This window comes from Myotis myotis, unplaced genomic scaffold (genome assembly GCF_014108235.1).
Source record: "Myotis myotis isolate mMyoMyo1 unplaced genomic scaffold, mMyoMyo1.p scaffold_m19_p_1, whole genome shotgun sequence".
Lineage (NCBI taxonomy): Eukaryota > Metazoa > Chordata > Mammalia > Chiroptera > Vespertilionidae > Myotis > Myotis myotis.
In genome coordinates, this window is record NW_023416313.1 from 119485221 (window position 1) to 119507037 (window position 21817).

A 21817-nucleotide genomic window follows, 5' to 3' on the forward strand; every position below is an offset into this window, starting at 1 on the left:
AAGAGGACCACACCAAGACACATAATAATTAAAATGCCAAGGGCTGAAAACATAGAGAGAATCTTAAAAACAGCAGGAGAAAAACAATTAGTTACCTACAAGGGAGTACCCATATGACTGTCAGCTCATTTCTCAACAGAAACCATGCAGGCCAGAAGGGAGTGGCAAGAAATATTCAAAGTGATGTATAGCAAGAACCTACAACCAAGATTACTCTACCCAGCAAAGCTATCATGTAGAATTGAAGGTCAGATAAAGAGCTTCCTGGTTTGGTGGTGATGAACTCCTTTAGCTTTTTTATCTCACATTATTGAACATCAGTAGTCCACTGTAGGTTGAATCAACTTCCTGTAAAAGTGCAGAAAATTCTCGCTTGTGAAGGGGTCAAGAAGCTATAAAATTCACAATTTTTGTTACAACTGACATTAAATCATTCAATTCTGAGAATCTCAATTTGGCACACAACACCTCCTGATGGATAATGCAATGAAAAGGTACAAGTGGATGTCTAATAGCTTCCATAAACAATTTCCGAAATCCCACATTTTTCCCCACCATATTTGGTGCCCCATCTGTCGTGACTGACATAATTTTAGAGATATCAATGTTTAGGTCATTGAATGTTTTTATAACAACCTTACATATTTCATTTCCTGATGTACTTATTGGCACTGATTCTAACTTTATCAACTCTTCTCTCATTGTGAGACCATCAGAATATCTAGCAATAATGGCCAACCGAGCACTTGATGTGACATCAGTAGTTTCATCAAGAGAAATCGAAAAATATTTACAACTATTTAAGTCTTGTTTTAATTGATGTTGTACATTTTTGTTAAGATCTATTATTCTGTCTTTGATAGTATTTCTACTGAGTGGTAACTCAGAAATTCTTTGAATAATATCATCTTTATTTTTCATATCGTGAAATAGAGCTGGTGCACATCTTAGAAATGTTTCCTTAATAAATTCTCCATCACTGAGGGCTTTTCCATGCTGAGCTATGGAGTGAGCAATACAGTAACTTGCTGAGGTTAAATTTGCAGAGCATCTTACAAATTTAATGATGGAATTTGATTGACTTTTATAGAGGTGTAGCTGCCTAGAAATGTATTCATGAGTAAAGATTAATCTCTTTATAGTGGAATTCTTAACCTTTTTATATTAATGTCAATATTGGAACAATATATCTTGGATGTTTTCACTATGTATTTTGCTATGCAACACCGATGTACATGTTTACATCCGGTTTTAGAATTTCATGAGTAACGTGAGTAATAACATTACTCGAGTAATGCCTAACTCTGGCTGTTACGAGAGGCAAATATTTGAATTATGCCATTTTTTGTCTTTTGATACGTGTCACCCAAAATGAGTTCACAGATGAGACACACGTGTCATAGGTTTGCCATCACTGATCTAGTGAGTCATTTAGGCTTGCAGTTTCTTTGCTGATCTTTTGTCTAGAGGATTTATCCAGTGATGTCAGTGGTATATTAAAGTCCCCTACTATGATTGTGTTGTTGTCGATCTCTCCCTTGATATCTTCCAGGAGTTTTTTTTATGTATTTAGGTGCTCCTGCACTGGGTGCATATATGTTTGTCAGGGTTATATCCTCTTGTTGTATTGATCCCTTAAGTATTATGAAGTGGCCTTCCTTATCTCTTGTTATAACCTTCACTTTGAGGTCTGTTTTGTCCGATGTAAGTATTGCTACCCCAGCTTTTTTTTCATTGCCATTTGCTTTAAAGATATTTTTCATCCCTTCACTCTCAGTTTTTGAGTCCCTTCTTCTGAGGTGGGTCTCTTGTAGACAGCATATATATGGGTCATGTTTTTTTATCCATTCATCCACTCGATGTCTTTTGATTGGAACATTTAGTCCAATTACATTTCAAGTTATTATTGAAAGGTACTTGTTTGTAGCCATTTTTTTGTGCCTGTTTTCTTTCTTAGCTTGTTATTTCTTCTTTTCCACCAGCCCCTTTAGGATTTCTTGCATTACTGGCTTGGTGGTGATAAACTCCCTTAGCCTTTTTTTGTTTGTGAAGCTTCTTATTTCCCCTTCAATTTTGAATGATAGCCTTGCTGGATAGAGTATTCTTGGATTGAGTCCATTGCTTTGCATCACTTTGTAAATTTCCATCCATTCTTTTCTGGCCTGATGTGTTTCTGTTGAGAAATCATTTGATAATCTAATGGGAGAGCCCTTGTATGTAACTTTCCGTCTCTCTATTGCAGCCTGTAAGATTCTCTCTTTGTCCTGAACATTTGCCATGGTAATTATGATGTGTCTTGGTGTGGGTCTTTTTGGGTTCATCTTGTTTGGGCCTCTCTGTGCTTGTGTGACTTTTTTCTTTCCCACCTCAGAGAAGTTTTCTGACATTATTTCGTCAAATAGCTTTTCTAACCCTTGTTCCTCTTCCTGTTCTGGCACTCCTATTATTCGTATGTGGCTTCATTTCATGTTGTTCCATAGCTCCCTTAGGCTCTCCCCCTGTCTTTTAATTTTGTTCTCCAATTGCTGTTCAGTTTGGGTGTGTTTTGCTTCCCTGTCTTCTAATTCGCTTATTTGGTCCTCCCCTTCTCCTACTCTGTTGAAACTTTCCAGGGTGATTTTTATGGCAGGTATATCACTCTTTATTTCTTCTTGATTCTTACATAAGTTATTGATTTTTTCATCCATTTCTTCTTGACTCTTACATAAGTTGCTGATTTTTTCCTCCAACCAGTTTATGCACTGTAAGTCCCTTATTCTCAATTCTTTTTTCTGACATATTGCATGCCTCTGTTTCACTTAGCTGCTTTTCTGGCAATTCCTCCTTTTGTTTCCTTTTGGGGTTTCTTTGTCTACCCATTTTTGGTCTCACCAACTGATCTAGATGTTGAGTCGTGCAGGATGTGCTCCTTGTGTGGCCGTGGCTCCTCGGGCTGTAGTTGCTCCTCAGGTAGTCATGGTAGTGGATGCTCCTCTTTTTGCTGCGGCTCTTCTGATGGGTGCTGTTCCCAGCAGTGGTGTCCCCTCTGGCTGGTAGGGGAGGCTCCTCGCACAGCTGCTGTTCCTTGGATAGGGATGGGCTGATCATGAGTCTGCTTCTCCTCAGATAGGGGCAACCTGGGCGTGGCTGCTGCTCCTTGGACAGGGGCGGGCTGTTCACTGGCTTTTGCTCCTCAGATGGGTGCGGACTGCTCACGTGGCTGCTGCTTCTTGGGTCAGGGCTGGCTGCATGCTGCTGCTGTTCCTCAGATGGGGCATGCTGCTCTTTGGACATGTGCACACTGCTTACAGGGCTCCTGCTCCTTGTACAGGTGCAGGCTTCTTGCGTAGCTGGTGCTCCTCAGATGGGGGACAGGCTGCTTGCATGGCTGCTGCTCCTCGGCAGGAGTGAGCTGCACATGCAGCTGCTGCTCCTTGGATGGGGGCGGGATGCTCACCCAGCTGCTGCTCGTTGGACAGGTGCAGACTGCATGTTGCTGCTGCTCCTTTGACCAGTGTGTGCTGTGCAGGGCTGCCACTCCTCAGATGTGGGCAGTCTGCTTGTGTGCCTGCTGCTCCTTGGACAGGGGCAGGCTTCATGTGCGGCTGCTGCTCCTTGGATGGTGGTGGTCTCCTTGCATGGCTGCTGCTCCTTGGAAGGGGGGTGGGCTGCTTGTGTGGCTGCTGCTCCTCGGATGGGGGCAGGATGCTCATCCAGCTGCTGCTTGTCAGACAGGTGCAGGCTGCATGTGTCTGTTGTTCCTCAGACCAGTGTGGACTGCACATGGTTTCCTCTCCTCGGATTGGACGGTCTGCTCATGTGGCTGCTGTTTCTTGGGCTGGGGCAGGCTGTTCAGGTGGCTACTGCTCCTTGAATGGGGGCGGGCTGCTCATGGTGCTGCTGTTTCTCATACGGGTATGGGCTGCTCACACAGCAACTGCGGGTATGGGGGCAGGCTGCTCGTGCACCTGCTCCTCCTCAGATGGGGGAAGGTTTCTCACACACCTAGTGCTCCTCAGACAGGTGCAGTGTGGGCTGCGCAGCTGCTGCTCCTTGGATGGGGGCGGGCTGCGTGGGGCTGCCACTCCGCAATTGTGGGCAGGCTGCCCATGCAGCTGCTGCTCCTCAGACAGGGCAGGCTGCTCACGTGGTTGCTGCTCCTCAGATGGGGTAGTGGGCGGCTCACACAGATGCTGCTCCTTGGACAGGAGTGGGCTGCTCACGTGGTTGCTGCTCACGTGGTTGCAGTGCCCTGGGCTAAGGTGTTGGACCAGTCAGAGGGAAGCACGCTTCAGAACTCACAGGAACCTGCGCCCAGGGTGGCTGGAGACTCGTTGACCGTGGACCACAACCGAGGTAGTAGGTCCCTGGCAGGGGTGTCTGTAGAGTTCCAGGTGTTATCTGAGGGCACCCTGGGTGGAGATGAGACCTGGCTCCCAATTACAGCAGCTCTCCCCTTAAAAAGGCTAGGCCTCTGAGGACGAGCCGGCCTCCTGGCACTGTTTAGAGCAGTAGCAGAGGCTGCCTAATTAGGCGAGCCTGTTTAGCCTGCCCCTGAAGGTCCTGCGGGATCTATCTGTGCCTCACTCACATACACACACACACATCCCACATGACCACACACTCCTCTTTTGGTCCCTCAGTGACTCACACTCTCTCCATCACTGCCGCCTTCTTTCTGCCTCTGTAGTTGGGTCTGGGGTGTTATTGATCCATTCGTGGATGGAGTTTCCTCTCCAGGTGTCTTGTTATGAGGCTCGCTCTCTAGCACCTGGCCAGACAGGATAAAATTCACCTCAACAAGACACAACACAAAGGGAACAAAGCATGAATGTACTCATGACAATAATAACCCCACTATAAGTGAACACCTGAGAAAAGAGAATTAGGGGCGAGAAAAGAGAGCATAAATGATACCAAAGAGAGAGAAAAAGATAAGAAAGAAAAGAAAAAAAGAAAAATGAGAATATATATATATATATATATATATATATATATATATATATATATATATATAAAAGATGACAGAACCAATAGATAAACAAACAAAACAAACAAACAAAAAATACAAGCACCAGCCGAAACCAGTTTGGCTCAGTGGATAGAGCATTGGCTTGTGGACTGAAGGGTCCCAGGTTCGATTCCGGTCAAGGGCATGTACCTGGGTTGCGGGCACATCCCCAGTAGGAGATGTGCAGGAGGCAGCTGATCGATGTTTCTCTCTCATCGATGTTTCTAACTCTCTATCTCTCTCCCTTCCTCTCTGTAAAATATCAATAAAATATATTTTTAAAAAAATACAAGCACCAAACCCCCAGCAAAGAGGGTAGGGTCAGAATCTGTAGAGGCTGACATTATATACAGAAGATAAGGTTAAGAATTGGATGAATATGAGGAGGATCTCAGTTCAGTATAGAGGAAGTAGAAAGGGGATGGGTGGATAAGAGAGAAGAGAATAAAAAGAAAATAATAAATTTACAAAAAATTTTATTTCTAAAATGGTATAAAAATAGCAAATAAAAATAAAATAAAATACAGTGATGGAAAAATAATGTGAAAAGAAATAGAAAATAAAGCAACAAACAAAAACAGGAAAACAAAGGAAAGAAAGGAAACAAAATAATAATAAAAAAATAAAAATAAAAATGAAAAAGTGAAGTAATCCTTTGGCTGGCTTAAGATCCCAGTCTTCTGTACTGTAGTGTTTCTCAGGTTCCGGTTGTTGGGACTGAAAGTCTCTCTTTAGACCAGTCCCTTTGGAATCTCAGGGACTATTTAGGTTTTTTTTCAATCCTTTGTACCATTCAGGGTGGAATCTGGGTGTGGCTGTATTAGTTGCCTGGATACTGGAGGAAGGGCTATCTCTTTAGGACAAAATGGCTGCCCAGGTCCCAGGCTCAGGCATGACTCAGCACCAAACTTGCTGCCACTTCTCCTGGATCCCCCTCTCTCCCCAGATTCCACAATTCTGCAACTTCTTCCACACTCCATCCACGGGTAAGTGTCTGTATCCAAAAGGTCCTATGAACTAGGCTCAATGAAGAAAGGCACAAGCCACAGAGGCCGGAGAGGCTGCACCTCTGCACGCCCCTCTCCTGCCGGCACTCTTCAGCCTTTAATGACTGTGGATCCACATCTAGAATCCCCTGCGAGGGGGGAAAGGCTGCGCCTCTGCATGCTCCTCTCTTGCTGGCACTCTTCAGCTTTTCCTGACTGTGGACCCAGATCTAGAGTCCCCTGCAGTCTAGCAGTTCTGCGGACCTTCTTTCCACAGTCAGACACTGTGCTTGTCCCAAGGGACGCTGCTCAAGCTGGTGCCATGTGGATTCCCTCTTACCCTCAGGGCTCAGAGGTCTGGCAAATTATCCTTCCCAGAGCCTTGATTTTACCTTTCTCCAGGGGTCCTCTGCTCTTTTTTGGCTGCAAACCGTCTCCCAGCTGAGTTTCCTTTGCCAATTCGGGCTGGATATTACTCGTTTCAGCTGCTCTGGGTCAAGGCTTGAGACACAGCCATCTGTACCACCTCCATTTTGTCTCCTCTATTATTGTTTAATAACATGCTATTTAGCCTGCAAGTGTTTGAATGTTTTGGGGTGTTTTTATTATTGTTGATTTCTAATTTAATTACACTGTGATCTGAGACTATGCTTAATATTAGTTCAGCCTTCTTCAACTTACAGAGACTTGTTTTGTGTCCTAATATGTGGTCTATCTTTGGGAATGACCCATGTGCACTTGAGAAGAATGTATATTCTTCAGCTTTGGGGTGAAATATTTTATAACTGTGACTTAAATCCATTTGATCCAGTGTGTCCTTTAGAGTCACTGTTTCCTTGTTAATTTTTTTTTCTGAAAGATCTATCCAGTAAAGTCAGTGAGGTGTTAAAATCCCCTACATAACTGTATTGCTGTTGACCTCTCCCTTAATGTATGTCCTCTAGAAGTTTTTTTATATATTTAGGTGCTCCTATATTGGGTGAATATATGTTTACCAGGGTTATATCCTCCCGTTGGATATTTTGTAGGGACCTTTGTTGTCTCTTGTGATGGCCTTCATTTTGAAGTCTGTTTTGTCCAATATGAGTATTGCTACCCCAGCTTCCCTTTTTTGTTTTTTTTTAATTTCCTTTGCATGGAAAAAATTTTCCATTCCTTCACTCTTATCCTCTTTTTCTGATGTGGGTCTCTTATAGACAGCATATGGTTGGGTCATGTTTTTGTATCCATTCAACTACCCTATGTCTTTTGATTGGAGCATTTAATGCATTTACATTTAAGTTTATTCATAGGTATTTATTTATTGCCATTTTGTTTCTGTATGCCTAGATTTCTTTCTCTATTCTCATTACAGCAATCCCTTTAGCATTTCTTATAATGCTGGTTTGGTGGTGATGCCTTTTTTTTTCTTTTTTCTGGGAAGCTCTTTATTTCACCATGTGTTTTGCATGATTTCCTGGCTAGATATAATAATCTTGGTTTCAGATCCTTGCTTTCCATGACCTTGAGTACTTCATGCCATTTCCTTCTGGCCTGTAGAGTTTCTGATGAGAAATCAAATGACAGCCTTATGGGAGCTTTTTTGTAGGTAACAATTTGCTTTTCTCTTGCTGCCTTTAAAATTCTCTCTTTGTCTTTAAATTTTGGTGTTTTAATTATGATGTGTCTGGGTGTGTGCTTCTTTGTGTTCTTCTTGCTTGGGACTCCCTGTGCCTCCTGGACTTGTGTGACTTTTTCCTTCACCAGGTTTTGGGAAGTTTTGTGCCATTATTTCTTCAAATATGTTCTCTATCCCTTGCCCCATTTCTTCCTCTCCTGGCACAACTACTATGTGAATACTATTATGTTTCATGTTGTCCCACAGCTCCCTTATGCTGTCCTCCTTTTTTTAGTTTCAGTTCTCTGATTGAGTGGTTTTTTTATACCTTGCCTTCTAATTCACTGATCCAATCTTCAGCTTCTCCTAACCTGTGTGTATGCCTTCCAATGTGTTTTTATTAGTGCTATGTCATTCCTTATTTCTGACTGTTCTTTTTTCATAGTTACTATATCTTTTGTCATGCTGTTGAGCATCTTTACTATCATTATTCTAACTTCTATATCAGATACATATCTTATGGCCATTTCATTTATCCTTCTGGAGAATTCTCTTTTTCTTTCTTTCTTTCTTTCTTTCTTTCTTTCTTTCTTTCTTTCTTCCTTCCTTCCTTCCTTCCTTCCTTCCTTCCTTCCTTCCTTCCTTCCTTCCTTCCTTCCTTCCTTCCTTCCTTCCTTTCTTTCTTTCTTTCTTTCTCTTTTTTTTTTGTCTCCTCATTTTGGCTGCCTGTTTGGGGTTGTGACTGTATATTAGGTAGATCTGCTATGCCTCTCAATGTCTAGTGCAGAACAGTGTCAAACAGTTTCTTACTAATTAGATCAGGCAAAGGCTCAAAGCCTTCAGGGACCACTTCTGCCTACAGACTGATTAGATTCAGCCTTGGGTAGCCCTCAGGTAATTGTCCAAAAGTGCAGCATGAATTTTTCCAACAGGGTGGGGCAATTGCTTCTGCCTGGAGGCTAATTGTTATTCTCAGTCTTTTAATGGGCCTCAGAAATTCCCACCATGGGGCAAGGTGTTTTCTAATAGAGTGGGTCAAATGTCTTCCCCCCAGGCAAAAGTGCTTCGATAGCAAATATCTGTCTGAGAAAGATGACCTCTACAGAGTGAGAGAATGACTCAGCACGTGAAATCAGGGTGTCTGCCTTCTGAGCTCTAACCCAGGAGCCTCCGACCCTCTTTTCTGCTCACACAGCTCCAGTCCACTCTGCCCTCCCTCTGCTGGAGCACAAGGTAAATGGCTGCACATGAAATATTTTGTGTTGGCCATTTAAGAGGGCGCCTGCATTTCCAGATTTCTTTTCCCTGGCAGTCAATAATCCTGCTGCTTTTCTCAGCCAGATGTTATGTGGGCACCTTTTTCAGTTCTGGAGTTCACTGCTGGGGGGCCCAGTTTAGAGATTAGATCCCAGAGTTCTCAGTGGCAATCCCCCACAGCTGAGATATCTCTCCGGAACTTCAGCTGCTGTCTGTGGGAGCTCAGCCAGCCCTTTCGTGCCTCTGCCCTTCCTACCAGTTTCTATGTAGTCTCCACTTTCTGTCCTTAGTTATCAGGGTTCTTTCCAGCTAGTCTTCAGTTGATTATTCAGGATGTTTTTTAGTTGTAATTCCAGTTTGTTCCTGAGAGCATATCTGTGTAGCATCCACTTACTCCGCCACCACTGATAATTCCCTCAATGTCCGGTACTTTTCTGAGTACAGGTCTTTTACCTTCTTGGTTATATTTATTCCCAGGTATCTTATTTGTTTTGTTGAAATGGTAAATGGGATTGTTTGTTTAGTTTCTCTTCCTGAGAGTTCATTATTCATGTATGAAAAAGCCATAGATTTTTGGATGTTAATTTAGTATCTTACTACTTTTCTGAATTCATTTATTAAATCTAGTAGGTTTTTTTTTTTTATGGCACCTTTAAGGTTTTCTATGTACAATACCATGTCATCTATGAATAATGACTGTTTTACTTTCTCCTTTTCAATTATGATTTTTTACTTTTTCTTGTCTGATCACTGTGGCTAGGACTTCCAGTACTGTGTTGAATAAGAGTGGTGAAAGTGGGCAACCCTCCCTTTTTCCTGTTCTTAGGTTAAACACTTTTAGTTTTGTCCATTGAGTATGATGTTGGCTGTAGGTTTGTCCTATAAGGCCTTTATTATGTTGAAGTATGATCCCTTTATTCTGACTTTGCTGAGAGGTTTTATAAAAAATGAGTGCTAGATTTTGTTAAATCCTTTTCCTGCATCTATTGGTATGATCATGTGATTTTTATCTTTAATTTTGTTTATGTGATGTGTCACATTTATTGATTTGTGAATATTGTACCAGCCTTGCATCCCTGGAATAAATTCCATTTGGTTATGGTGTATGATCTTTTTAATATATTGCTGGGTCTAATTTTGCTAATGCTTTGTTGAGAATTTTAGCATATATGTTCAACAGTGATATTGGCCTATAATTTTCTCTCTTTTTAATGTCTTTGTCTAGTTTTGGAATTATGATAATGTGGCCCCATAAAAATAGATTACTCCTCATTTTTTTTTTTAGAATAGTTTGAGGAGGATAGGTGTTAGTTCTTCTTTGAATGTTTAGTAAAACTTCCTTGTCAAGCCACCCAGTCCAGGACTTTTGTTTGCTGGGAATTATTTTATTACTGATTCAATTTCATTAGTTTTTATCAGTCTATTCAGGTTTTCTGATTCTTCCTGGTTGAGTTTTGTAAGACTGCATAGATCTAGGAATTTGTCCACTTACCCAGATTGTCCAATTTATTGGCATATAGTTGTTCATAGTATTTTCTTACAATCCTTTGTATTCAGTTGTTGCTTCACCTCTTTCATTTCTGATTTTATATATTAGGGTCCTCTCTGTTTCTTGTTGAGTCTGGCTAAAGGTTCATAAATCTTGTGTATCTTTTCAAAGAATCAGCTCTGAGTTTCATTGATCTTTTATATTGTTTTATGTCCTATGTCACATATTTCCTCTCTGATCTTTATTATTTCCTTTCTTGTACTTACTCTGAGCATTTTTTATTGTTCTCTTTGTAGTACTTTTACTTACAGGGTTAGATAGCTTATTAGAGCTTTTTCTTGTTTCTTGAAATTGGCCTGTAATACTATGAACTCCCCTCTCACTACTGCTTTCACTTTGTTCTATATATATTTGGTGTTGTTTTATGTTCATTATAATTTGTTTTCAGGAACTTTTTTATTTCTTCCTTTATCTCATTGGTAACCTATTCATCCTATATAATAAAAGCCCAGCGACCAAAATGGTGGAATGACCAGAGACCAGAATAACTATGGCCCCTTACTCCGGCTGGCCCTATCCCCCAGGGAGCAGTTAGGGATGATCAGACAGCAGGCAGAGGTGGTTAGGGGTGATCAGGCAGTCGAGTGGTTAGGGGCCCTGCCTTTTAAAACCAAATAACTGAGACCTTTCAGTGTCAGTGAAAAATTAGAAAATGAAATTAACTTACTCATATTTAGATCTTTTGTTAGTTTATATTTTGTAAAAAGTCACCTGCCTTATATTTTGTGAGGTTAAAATTCTAGAATAGTTTTCTGTTTAATCCAGTTTAGTCATCTTGCTTATCCAAAATAATGTGGCATGACTTTATTACTATTCCAATTTGCTACTACAGAAGGATTAGGGCTTATTAAAATAAAATGATGGAGTTGTGACCTTTACAAAGTAATATGTATGTAATACCTCAGAGCCAAACCTGGATTTAAAAAATAAGAAATAATTGTGAATGAAACAAAACCTGCAAATTACGTTTTGTTTTGTTTTTTTTTTGGGGGGGGGTGTTTCTGCCATAGAGCTTTTGGGCTACACATGTACTGAATTTTGTGGGCTGTTATAACACCTGTCTCCTCCAAATCCATATGCACGAAAAGACCACCATTAAGTTTTCTCAACAAATAGCCTTGATCATTCTACTTTCTAGAACTTTGCTATCCAGTGTGGTAACATATGTAACCACTAAGTCACATATGTCTAAGTTTAAATTAATTTAAATAAAATAAAAACACAATTCTTTTGTTGCAGTGGCTAGTGGCTACCATATTTGACAGCTCAAATAGAGAAGGTTTCTACCATTGCACAGAGTTCTTTTGTACAGCATTGCTCTGGATTGGGAGTGGGGATGTCAGTAGGGAGAGCCTTGATTCTTGGCTAGCTTCACAAATTGTTCTTAGATATAAATGAGGGAAGCTAAAACTTGGTACTTAGTTCCTGAAACAATAATGTGTTCATTACACGTTGCTTCTCTTACTCTCGTTACTGCTTTTTTGATGATTTGAAGTCACTGAACTTTGAAATAGCTTCATTGCCAACAAAGAAATATATACTTGCCATATAAAGGTTCTCAGCTTTTCTTTTCCATTGTTTTTTTCTTCCCACAGCTGCTGGGCATGCTGTGTGCATGCATCGTATTGTGCAGAAGGAGTAGAGATCCAGCCTATGAGCTCCTCATCACTGGCGGAACCTATGCATAATAGAAAACTCAAGCCTGAGCTTTTTAGTCTTGTTCTAATTTGGAAGGTGAATTGAGCAGTTCTACTGCTGTTGGCCTCCACAGTTTATTTAGTTTAAGCACACATGTCAGACAGAGCAGCTTGGTACTTCATATGCCCACTTACTTTCCTACCCATTTAAGACTTCCTTTTCCCCTGTTCTAACGGACTCTTCACATCCCCAAGTTTTTAAGTAAAGTGGTATATGTTCTAATTTCAGAGCCATTTGCAAGTTGTGTAGTGTGGTAGAATTAAAGGAGGATGTGGACTGCTTCTGTTACCTCCAGGCAGCAATGGAACTGCTGCTGAAGTACCACTGGGTCCTTGAAGTACCACAATGGACAACTCTTGGCCAAACGTTTTTTTTTGGGGGGGAGGGGGGGTTAACATCAGATGGTGCCCCTCATCAGTTTTTTTTTTTAAACTATATACCATAGCCCAATAAGACAGCAACTATACAAAATGGCTAAAATAGATTTTAGAATTACACAATGTATACCTTAGTTCAGCTTCAAAATCAGATTGATCTTTGAAACTAGAGGTTTTTAATTAAAGCTGGCTTTATAGGAGGAGTACAAAGTATGCACTACTGTTTTAAAACAATTAGAGTGTGTGTGTGTGTGTGTGTGTGTGTATGTGTTTGTATGATTGAGCCCATTCATTATAAGTCTAATTTTGTTAGAAATAATGTACCATGTAGGCTAGCAAAATAGTGTGTAGATGTGATCTCAGTTGTAAATAGAAAAATATAATTCAATAAACTCTGTATTACCCCTTAACATGTAGTTATGTAGTTTTTAATTATTTGGGGGCATTTCAGTGATTTATATATTGGTGCCATCTACAGTTCATCATGATTTGCATGTGTTTTATTTATATCTCTTGCCAAATTCTAAAGGCCTTGGTATTCAAAATGCACAGATGCTTTTCAGTTTCATATATCTCACAAATATGGAGCATCTACTTGTGCATGGTGCTGGGGGTACAATGATTATTCTGTCTTTGCCTTCGAGGTATGTGGAGTCCTAGTATAGCAGACATACATAGAAGCAGATAATTTTCATACAATACAGTGATTGTAGTGACAAAAGAATGGAAACCTAAAGGAGGTGCCTAGAGAAGTCAGGGGCAACTTCCTAGAGAAGAGGTCCAAGCTCAGTAGCTGGATAGGCTTTGTGGGAGATGATACCAGGAGTGTGAAGTGGGATGGAATGTACAGGGAGCTACCAGTAGCTCATTGTGCCTGGATCTTAAAATACAAGGCTTGAAAAAGAAGTGGCAAAGCCTGGGTCCTCTAGAGTCTTACATGACATCCTATGGAGAGTCAGACTTTACTTATGGGTGGAGGCAGTATGTGTGATATGAGTGGACCTGTTTTAGAGACCCCTGTGGCTATGGCTGTGGTAGGGAGGACAGACTGGAGGGGATATGACTAGACTTCAGTGAGGTGGATTGGATGGTTCAGTAGAGAGCTGAAGAGCATGGAGTAGGGCACTTTTGGAGCTAGTGAGGGGCTGGGTTTAGGGAATTTGAGGGAGAATGGCAGAATTTTATCATTGGTTCAATGTGGGAGAGAGAGAAAGGAGTGGAAGGAAGGTGTCTAGGATGAGTCCCAGGTTTTGGGTTCAGCCAACTAAGGAAACAGAATTAGTCACAGAGGTAGGGAGCAAGAAAGGACCACATCTAGGAGTTCAAATTCAGTTTGAACCTATCAGTTTTGAGATACTGGAATATCATGCAAGTCTGTCCTGCCTGAAAAATGGAGATGTGAGAAAGGAGAGGAGAACAAACTAACTCCTGTTCACAGAATGGAAGTTAAAACTTTCATGATTTATGAGAACTATAGGAGATTTCATATGTTCCACTAACCTGTCCCACCTCTTGCACAGTGGATAAGAATATTTTGCTTATCTTCATGATCTTTTACAGCCACCTTCTGCACCCAGCCCTGTTTCTCCCCCTCCCACTTCCAGGTTTCATTATGTACCATTCCATGGCTACCCTCTCACAGAGTGGAGCCGAGGTGAGCAGTATGGACTGTGATGTTGATTGCCCTCAGTGATTTCTGCATGACAGAACTGAGCCTCTAGAGTAGAAAGTGCTTTGGGAAAATGTGCCAATTGCTAGCTCACTCCTTGAACTTGTCCAAGAGACTAATTCCATACATCCCTCATTCACTGACTCCACTCTGCTTGCCTGGTGAAAGCAGCTTCCTCCCCTGTGCCCTGAAAGTTACACCTAAATAGACCATGTTACCAGTGAAGTCAAGAAAGATGGTTACTTTGGGACCTGTTAAACCATTCTAGTTTCTGCCACTTTTAAGTTGTGCATAATTCCTAGCATAGTCCTGGAATTGTCTTTTTTCCTTTGTCTGGAAACCACTGAATGGCACTCTGTCCATGTTGGCCAGTTCCATACAAATTCAACTTCTACCTGCTTAATGTCTCCAGAGTTTCTGCCATGCCACACAGAGCTAAGACTACGAGTCTTCATTATCCTGACACCCTGTCCCACAGTGCTTATTCTTCTGAGGGTAGAAGAGCTACTTGCTGTGTATGAATTTAATGATCGAGCTCTCCCACTGTGTCAGTGTTTCCCACCCTTGTCTGTACTTTGGAGTCATCTGGGAAACAGAACTGCAGGTGTCTGGGTACTTCCAGAACGCAATGAAGGCTGAGAACCATTGCTATATCCCAGCCGTGGGCAAACTACGGCCCGCGGGCCGGATCCGGCCTGTTCGGCTGTTCTATCTGGCTCGTGGAGCCAAAAGAGCGGAGGGTTCTCTTGCTCTCCCCTCCGCTCCTTCACCAGCAGCAGTGTTAACATGGCAATGTCAGGAAACACGGCCGCAGCTCCTTCTTCTGAGTCCAGTTTAAGAACCCATTGTGGCCCTCGAGTCAAAAAGTTTGCCCACCCCTATATCCTATTGCCTTTTTTATTTTTTTAAAATATATTTTATTGATTTTTCACAGAGAGGAAAGGAGAGGGATAGAGAGTTAGAAACATCAATGAGAGAGAAACACCGATTCAGCTGCCTCCTGCACACCCCCAAATGGGGATGTACCCGCAACCAAGGTACATGCCCCCGGCCGGAATCGAACCTGGGACCCTTTAGTCCGCAGGCCGACGCTCTATCCACTGAGCCAAACCGGTTAAGGCCCTATTGCCTTTTTTAAAAGGTTAATTTTCTTTGGAAATAACTTCAAACTTACAGAAAAGTTTCAAGAATAAGAATTGTGTATATAAAGCTTGAAATTATTTTTCTTAGATTCACCTATTAACATTTTGCCCCATTTGATTTTGTCATTTGTGATCTTACATGTGCTCTCAGTCTCTCTTTGTACAAATCTCCTGGTGCTACTATTTGAGTGGGTATTTCCTAAAAATAGTCTCTAACAATTACGGTATAGTAATTTAGTACATTTAACACTGATACAATACTTTACCCTTCCTATTCCAATTGATGTCATAAAGTCCTTTATAGCATTTTTTTGCCTCCAGTTCTGGATTAGTTGTCATGTCTCTTTGTTCTTCTTTAATCTGGAGCATTTCCATAGTTTTGTCCCTTATGACAGATCAAGATTTTCAACCTTTTTTATCTCATAGCACACATAAACTAATTACTAAAATTCTGTAGCACACCAAAAAATATACTATAAAAATAGGTATAATTTGGATTCATTCATACCAGATGGCTATTATATTGGCTGTTGTCATTTTTTATTTGACAATTAAGGGAAAAGAGGTAAATGCCCTTGACTAAATAATCAGGTATTGCATATTTTAAAAATTCTTATGGAACAGCAATTAAAAATAGCTGAGGTAGACATTTGGGAAGAACATAGTCCCTTATTTTAAATAAAACATACTTGGGGATTATCTCCTCTAATTGGATTAGATTAGGATTTGCATTCCAGGTGGCTGTGACCCATCCACTTGGAGCAGGCATCAGTCACATCAGAAGATTACAGTGTTATCTGCCCTTCATGGTGCGGTTAATTTACATAACCTTGGTATATCATTGAGGGTTCAGTGAGGGGAAAATATTAATACAAGTATATTAATACAAGTATATTGTTAACTGCATAAAGATTGGTTAGCTACTAAAAGGGGTAAAAAAAAAAAAAAAGAGAACTCTAAAGCAGCTTAGTAGAAAACAGCAACCACCCTGAGGGTCAAGTGTAGAGAGGGCTAGTAAGGAACTTGGAAACTCAAAAGAATGGCATGGAACATGCTGCCTGCCCTGTGCTGCAGAATAAATTCACTGGAAGTGCCTGCCACCAAGCTGCAAGAGTAGAGAACCCTGTTGTGGAGAAAACTGTGGGAACCCATGCCAGACCAAGACACAAATGGTCTCCTCTAGCCTTGCCATCCCTACCAGAGGTCCTTGTTGGCCAGCTGCAAAAGAGAAATGGAGTTTGCAGGGTCCTGGCTTTGTTCAGTGTGGCAAGGAAGGGAAAGGAAGGGTGAATTTGGAGCTAGGAGGCAACAAATTAATACTTGGCACACCTGGTCACAGTGTTTTCTGCCTCCTCCATGGATAGTTACTATTTTCTCCCAGCTCATAAGCAATCTCTGCAGACATACTTTAAGATCATATAAATATCCTGTTCCTCCCCAAACATCTCCCGATATTTAGCAGATATTACTGGCTTCATTCAATCTTTACCAAGATAATTCCTGTTTTAGATTCCATATTTAATATGATGATTGCAAAACACTGTTTTCTTCATTTATCAGTCTGTCCTCCCTCCCTTCTCACACAGTGATCTATTTTTATGTATCTACTAGAGGCTCAGTTCATAAAATTCATGCGGGGGGGGGGGGGTGTTACCTCAGCCCAGCCTGCACCCTCTCCAATCTGGAATCCCTCTCACAATCCGGGACTGCTGGCTCCTAACTGCTCACCTGCCTGCCTGCCTGATCACCCCTAACCACCTCTGCCTGCTGGCCTGATCACCCCTAACTGCCCCCCCCCCCGCTGGCCTGGTTGCCCCCAACTGCCCCCCCTCTGGCCTGGTTGCCCCTAACTGCCCCCCTGCCCCTGCTGGCATAGTCGCCCCTAACTTCCCCCTTCTGCCAACCTGGTTGCCCTCAACTGCCCCCCTCACCAGCCTGGTCACCCCTTACTGCCCCCCCGCTGACCTGGTTGCCACCAACTGCTCCTCCCCGCTGGCCTTGTCACCCCCAACTGTCCCCCCACCCTCCATCGGCCTGGTCGCCCCACGTAGCCTGCTTCTCAGTCATTTGATCAGCCCTCACTAACACTCCTGCCGGCCTTGTCACTCCATGCAGCCTGCTGTTCGGTCGTTACTGTGCTGGTGTCCTGGACAATTTGCATATTCCTCTATTAGTATAGATATTCATTATGGACTGAAGGATTCCTATTTTTTCCAGTGGTTTATAATTCAATATTGTCTTCTCTTATTTTGTTTTGTTTTGTTTTTAGTTCTCAGATAGTTTCAGATTTGGCCAGCGGGAGTCTCTTCAAGTTACCTCTTGTGTTCCAACCATTTTTTTTTAACATTTCTGTAATTTTTGTCATAACAAGATGTTTCGGCTCATCTTGTATCTACTGTGCCCCAGTCCTGGAATCAGTGTTTCACTGAGTAGCCCTGGTCCCTAGTACTAGCTGTGTTTATTGCTACTGTGGTGTCTTTGCTTCTCATCTATCAGAAATTGTCTTATTTTCTTTTTAAATTTTTTCTAATTTTTTAACAAGAATAATCCTATATAATAAAGAGGTAACATGCAAATTGACCATCACTCCAACACACAAGATGGCTGCCCCCATGTGGTCAAAGATGGCCTCCACAAGATGGCCAGCAGGAGAGGGCAGTTGGGGGCGACCAGACCAGCAGGGGAGGGCAGTTGGGGGTGACCAGGCCTGCAGGGGAGGGCAGTTTGGGGGGACCAGGCCTTCAGGGGAGGGCATTTGGGGGGGGACCAGGCCTGCAGGGAGAGAAGTTGGAGATAACCAGGCCTACAGGGGAAGGTAATTGGGGGGGACCAAGCCTGCAGGGGAGGGCAGTTGGGGTCAACCAGGCTGGCAGGGAAGGGCAGTTAAGGGTGACTGGTCCAGCAAGGGAGGGTAGTTGGGGACGACTAGGCCTGTAGGGGAGGACAGTTAGGGGCGACCAGGCAGGCAGGGGAGGGCAGTTAGGGGTAACCAGGCTGGCAAGGGAGGGCAGTTAGGGGTGACCAGGCCAGCAGGGGAGGGCAGTTAGGGGCAATCAGGCAGGCAGGCAGGCGAGCAGTTGGGAGCCAGCAGTCCTGGATTGTGAGGGGGATGTCTGACTGCCCATTTAGGCCCGATCCCACTGGGTCCCAGATTGGAGAGGTTGCAGGCTGGGCTGAGGGACATCCCCTTTCCCCCCGTGCACAAATTTCATGCACCAGGGCTCTAGTCCTATATAATAAAGAGCTAATATGCTAATTAGACCAAACAGCAGAATGATCATCTGGACAAGCTTCCAGATGAAGCCAGGGCTGCGAGGCCTGGCTGAAGCTATGAGGAGCTTTGAAGGCTGGCCGAGGCTGCGAGGGGCTGTGAGGGCTGGCTGAGGCTGTGAGGGGCTGTGATAGCCGGCCAGGGCTGCGAGGGATAGCTGAGGCAGCCAGGCTGCGAGAGCCAAGCCCCTTTCATGAATTTCGTGCTTTGAGCTTCTAGTAGTACTTTAAAAATGTAAACTATTCAGATATCTATAAAGAAAAAAATATCCACAGGTAAGCACGTTAAGACATAGTGTATATCCTTCCAGACTACAATTGATCCCTGACAACACTGAACTGACCAGTCCCCTTATATGCAGATTATCCTATACAATAAAAGGGTAATGTGCAAATTGACCAAACGGTAGAATGACTGGTAGCTATGATGTACACTGACCACCAGGGGACAGACGCTCAATGCAGGAGCTTCCTCCTTGTGGTCAGAGTGCTCCCACAGGAGAAGCACTGCTCAGCCAGATGCCGGGCTCATGGCTGGCAAGTGCAGTGGTGGTGGCGGGAGCCTCTTCTGCCTCTGTGGCAACACTAAGGATGTCCTACTGTGGCTTAGGCCTGCACTCTAAGCTGTCAGTCAGACATCCCCCCAGGGCTCTTGGACTGTGAGAGGGTGAAGACTGGGCTGAGGGCCCCCCACCCCCGTGAGTGCACAAATCTCATGCACTGGGCTTCTTGTCTATATAATAAAAACCTAAGCGGCCATTATGGCAGAACGACCAGAATGACTGGTTGTTATGATGCTCACTGACCACCAGGGGCTGACGCTCAATGCAGGAGCTGCCCCCGGTGGTCAGTGAGCTCCCACAGCCAGAAGCCGTGCTCACAGCTGGCAAGTGCAGCACTGGTGGCAGGAGCCTCTCTAGCCTCTGCAGCAGCAGTAAGGAGTGGGGAGCAGTAAGGAGCAGTGAGCAGGTGGGTGATAAGGAGTGAGGGTTCCCAGACTGTGAGATGGATGTCCAAGTGTTGGACATGCCCCAAGGGTTTCCCAGACTGCGAGAGGGAGCAGGTTGGGCTGAGTGACCCCAACAGTACATGAATTTCATGCACTGCCCCCCCCCTCTCTCTCTCTCTCTCTCTCTCTCTATATATATATATATATATATATCCTATATAATAAAAGCATAGTATGCAAATCGACCGAATGGCAGAACAACCAGTCAGTGGGGGTTGGGAGCCAGTGAGCAGGTAGCACGAGGCTAGCCAAGGCACATGCCAGCAGGCAGAAGGAGGGGATGGCGATTGGTGGGGGGGGGGGTGGCGGTGACCAGTGGCAGGTCAATGGGGGCCAGCACCATCCCCTGATTGCCTGCCCAGCTCCCGTGGGTGGCGGTGGCTCCCTCCCACCTCCCGCAGAAGCAGCTCGGCTTCCTCCCACCTCCTGCCTCCCTCCCATGGAAGCAGTACAGCTCCCACTGGCTCCTGTGATGGACAGCGGGTGGACTACTGCGTGCAATTTTGCACACTGAGCCACTAGTCCTATCTAATAATAGACAAACATGGTAATTGACCACACCTTCGCTACGCCTCTCATCGGCTAATCAGTGCAATATGCAAATTAACCGCCAACAAAGATGGTGGCTAATTTGCATACTGCAGGTAGGGTGGGACAGTGCCATCCCTCCTGCCCCGCTGCCATTTGGGCCTGCTATTTGCAACCCAGGGCGGTGGGGCAGGACAGCGCCATCCCGCCTGCCCTGCCGCCATCCGGGCCTGCTATCTGCAACCTGGGGCTACGGGCATCCGTGTGCGACCTGATCCAGGGCGTCCAGGCAGGGCAGCAGCGATCGGCCGGCCTGCCCAGGCATCCCATGTGCAACCCGAACCGGGGCAGCACCCCAACCCCCGGATCAGCCCTGCTGTGTGCGCGACCCAGGGAGGCAGGGCAGGCACCGAGGGATCGGGCCTACCATCTGCCACCCGGGGAGCAGGCCTAAGCCAGCAGGTGGTTTCTCCCAAGGGGTCCCAGACTGTGAGAGGGCACAAGTGGAGCTGAGGAACATCCCCCCCCCCCTCCCTCGCCAGTGCACAAATTTTTGTGCACTGGGCCTCTAGTTTTATATAAGGGACTTAAGCAGCCATGGATTTTGGTGTTGCAGGAGTTCCTGGAACCAGTCTCCCATAGATACCAAGGGACTATAGTTAAGTTTTGGGATAGTCAAAAATTATATGTGGATTTTCTACTGTGGGTGGCTAGGGTCCATTTCTTTTAACACCCCTGTTGTTGGAGGGTGAACTGTACTTTCTCTACATACAGACTTGTGGTTGTGGTATTGCTTCACTATTACCTGAATCCTCTTTTACAAGGTTCACTTTTTCTCTTCACAACATATTTTGCTACTATTTCTGTCAGACTGTAGGATTTATCATTCCTTTTGTTTACTGGATGGGTATATTAATACCATGAGTAACCAATGTACAATAGATAATCATTCAGGTTGATTTCAACTTTGCTGCAGTGAACACCTTCATACACATACTGTCAGGCATTTAAAATTTTAATGACTTTTTTATTGAGGTGCATTCACATAGCATAAATTAACCATGTTAAAGTGAACAATTCAGTGTCATTTAGTACATTCACAGTGTTGTGCAACTATCTCTCCTATCTAGTTTCAATTTGCACAGGGGCTTATTGCCCTCATTTTACTGATGATGAAACTTAGGTCCAGAGAAATTGTGACTTTCCTGAGGATACACAAAGAAGTATGAGCATGGATTCAGATCCTGACGTTCTGACTTCAGAGGCCATGCTTTCCCCTGCTCCATTCTGCCTTTGAGCAGCCCTCTATCAGGAAGAGGGCTGTGATTATTTATGCACCCAGTTACAGAGGCCAGCTCCCCCTTTATCTGGCACTATCTCCTCTGTTGGGAACACTGTCCATGCGATTGGTTCCCAGAAGCTGAGGTTGTGACCTGGTGCACAGACAGAATGGAGAAAGCTGTAGAAACAGTGAATCTGACTTAGATTCGTGTGTGTGTGTGTGTGTGTGTGTGTGTGTGTGTGTGTGTGTGTGTTTTCTCTGGTATAAATTCTCTGATTACCTGAATGAATTGCAGACGGTGTTATGAAACACTCATTGCCCATCACCTATGGAACTCATAAATACTGCTGGCATCTGCCAGATACGATAAATATCTAGGCCAAAATCTTGTACCTGGGTAACATTTGTGCTCAGAGCAAGCATTTTCATAGCCATGCCTTTATTCACTGACTTCTTTCTCTCT

At 43.7% G+C, this 21817-nt stretch overlaps 1 protein-coding gene across 2 annotated transcripts in view; it reads left to right on the forward strand.

Annotated features, from left to right (window-relative positions):
* Positions 1-12864, forward strand: part of TSPAN3 (tetraspanin 3) — a 58826-nt gene extending 45962 nt beyond the window's left edge. Inside the window, exons 7-8 of one of the 2 annotated variants that reach the window (XM_036349938.1) lie at positions 5937-5976; positions 11975-12864. In XM_036349938.1, the coding sequence (XP_036205831.1) occupies positions 5937-5976; positions 11975-12021 (87 nt within the window). In that variant the 3' untranslated portion in view covers positions 12022-12864. The remainder of the gene's footprint in view (positions 1-5936; positions 5977-11974) is intronic. The other variant, XM_036349930.1, reaches the window with a different exon arrangement.
* Positions 12865-21817: the final 8953 nt, after the last annotated feature.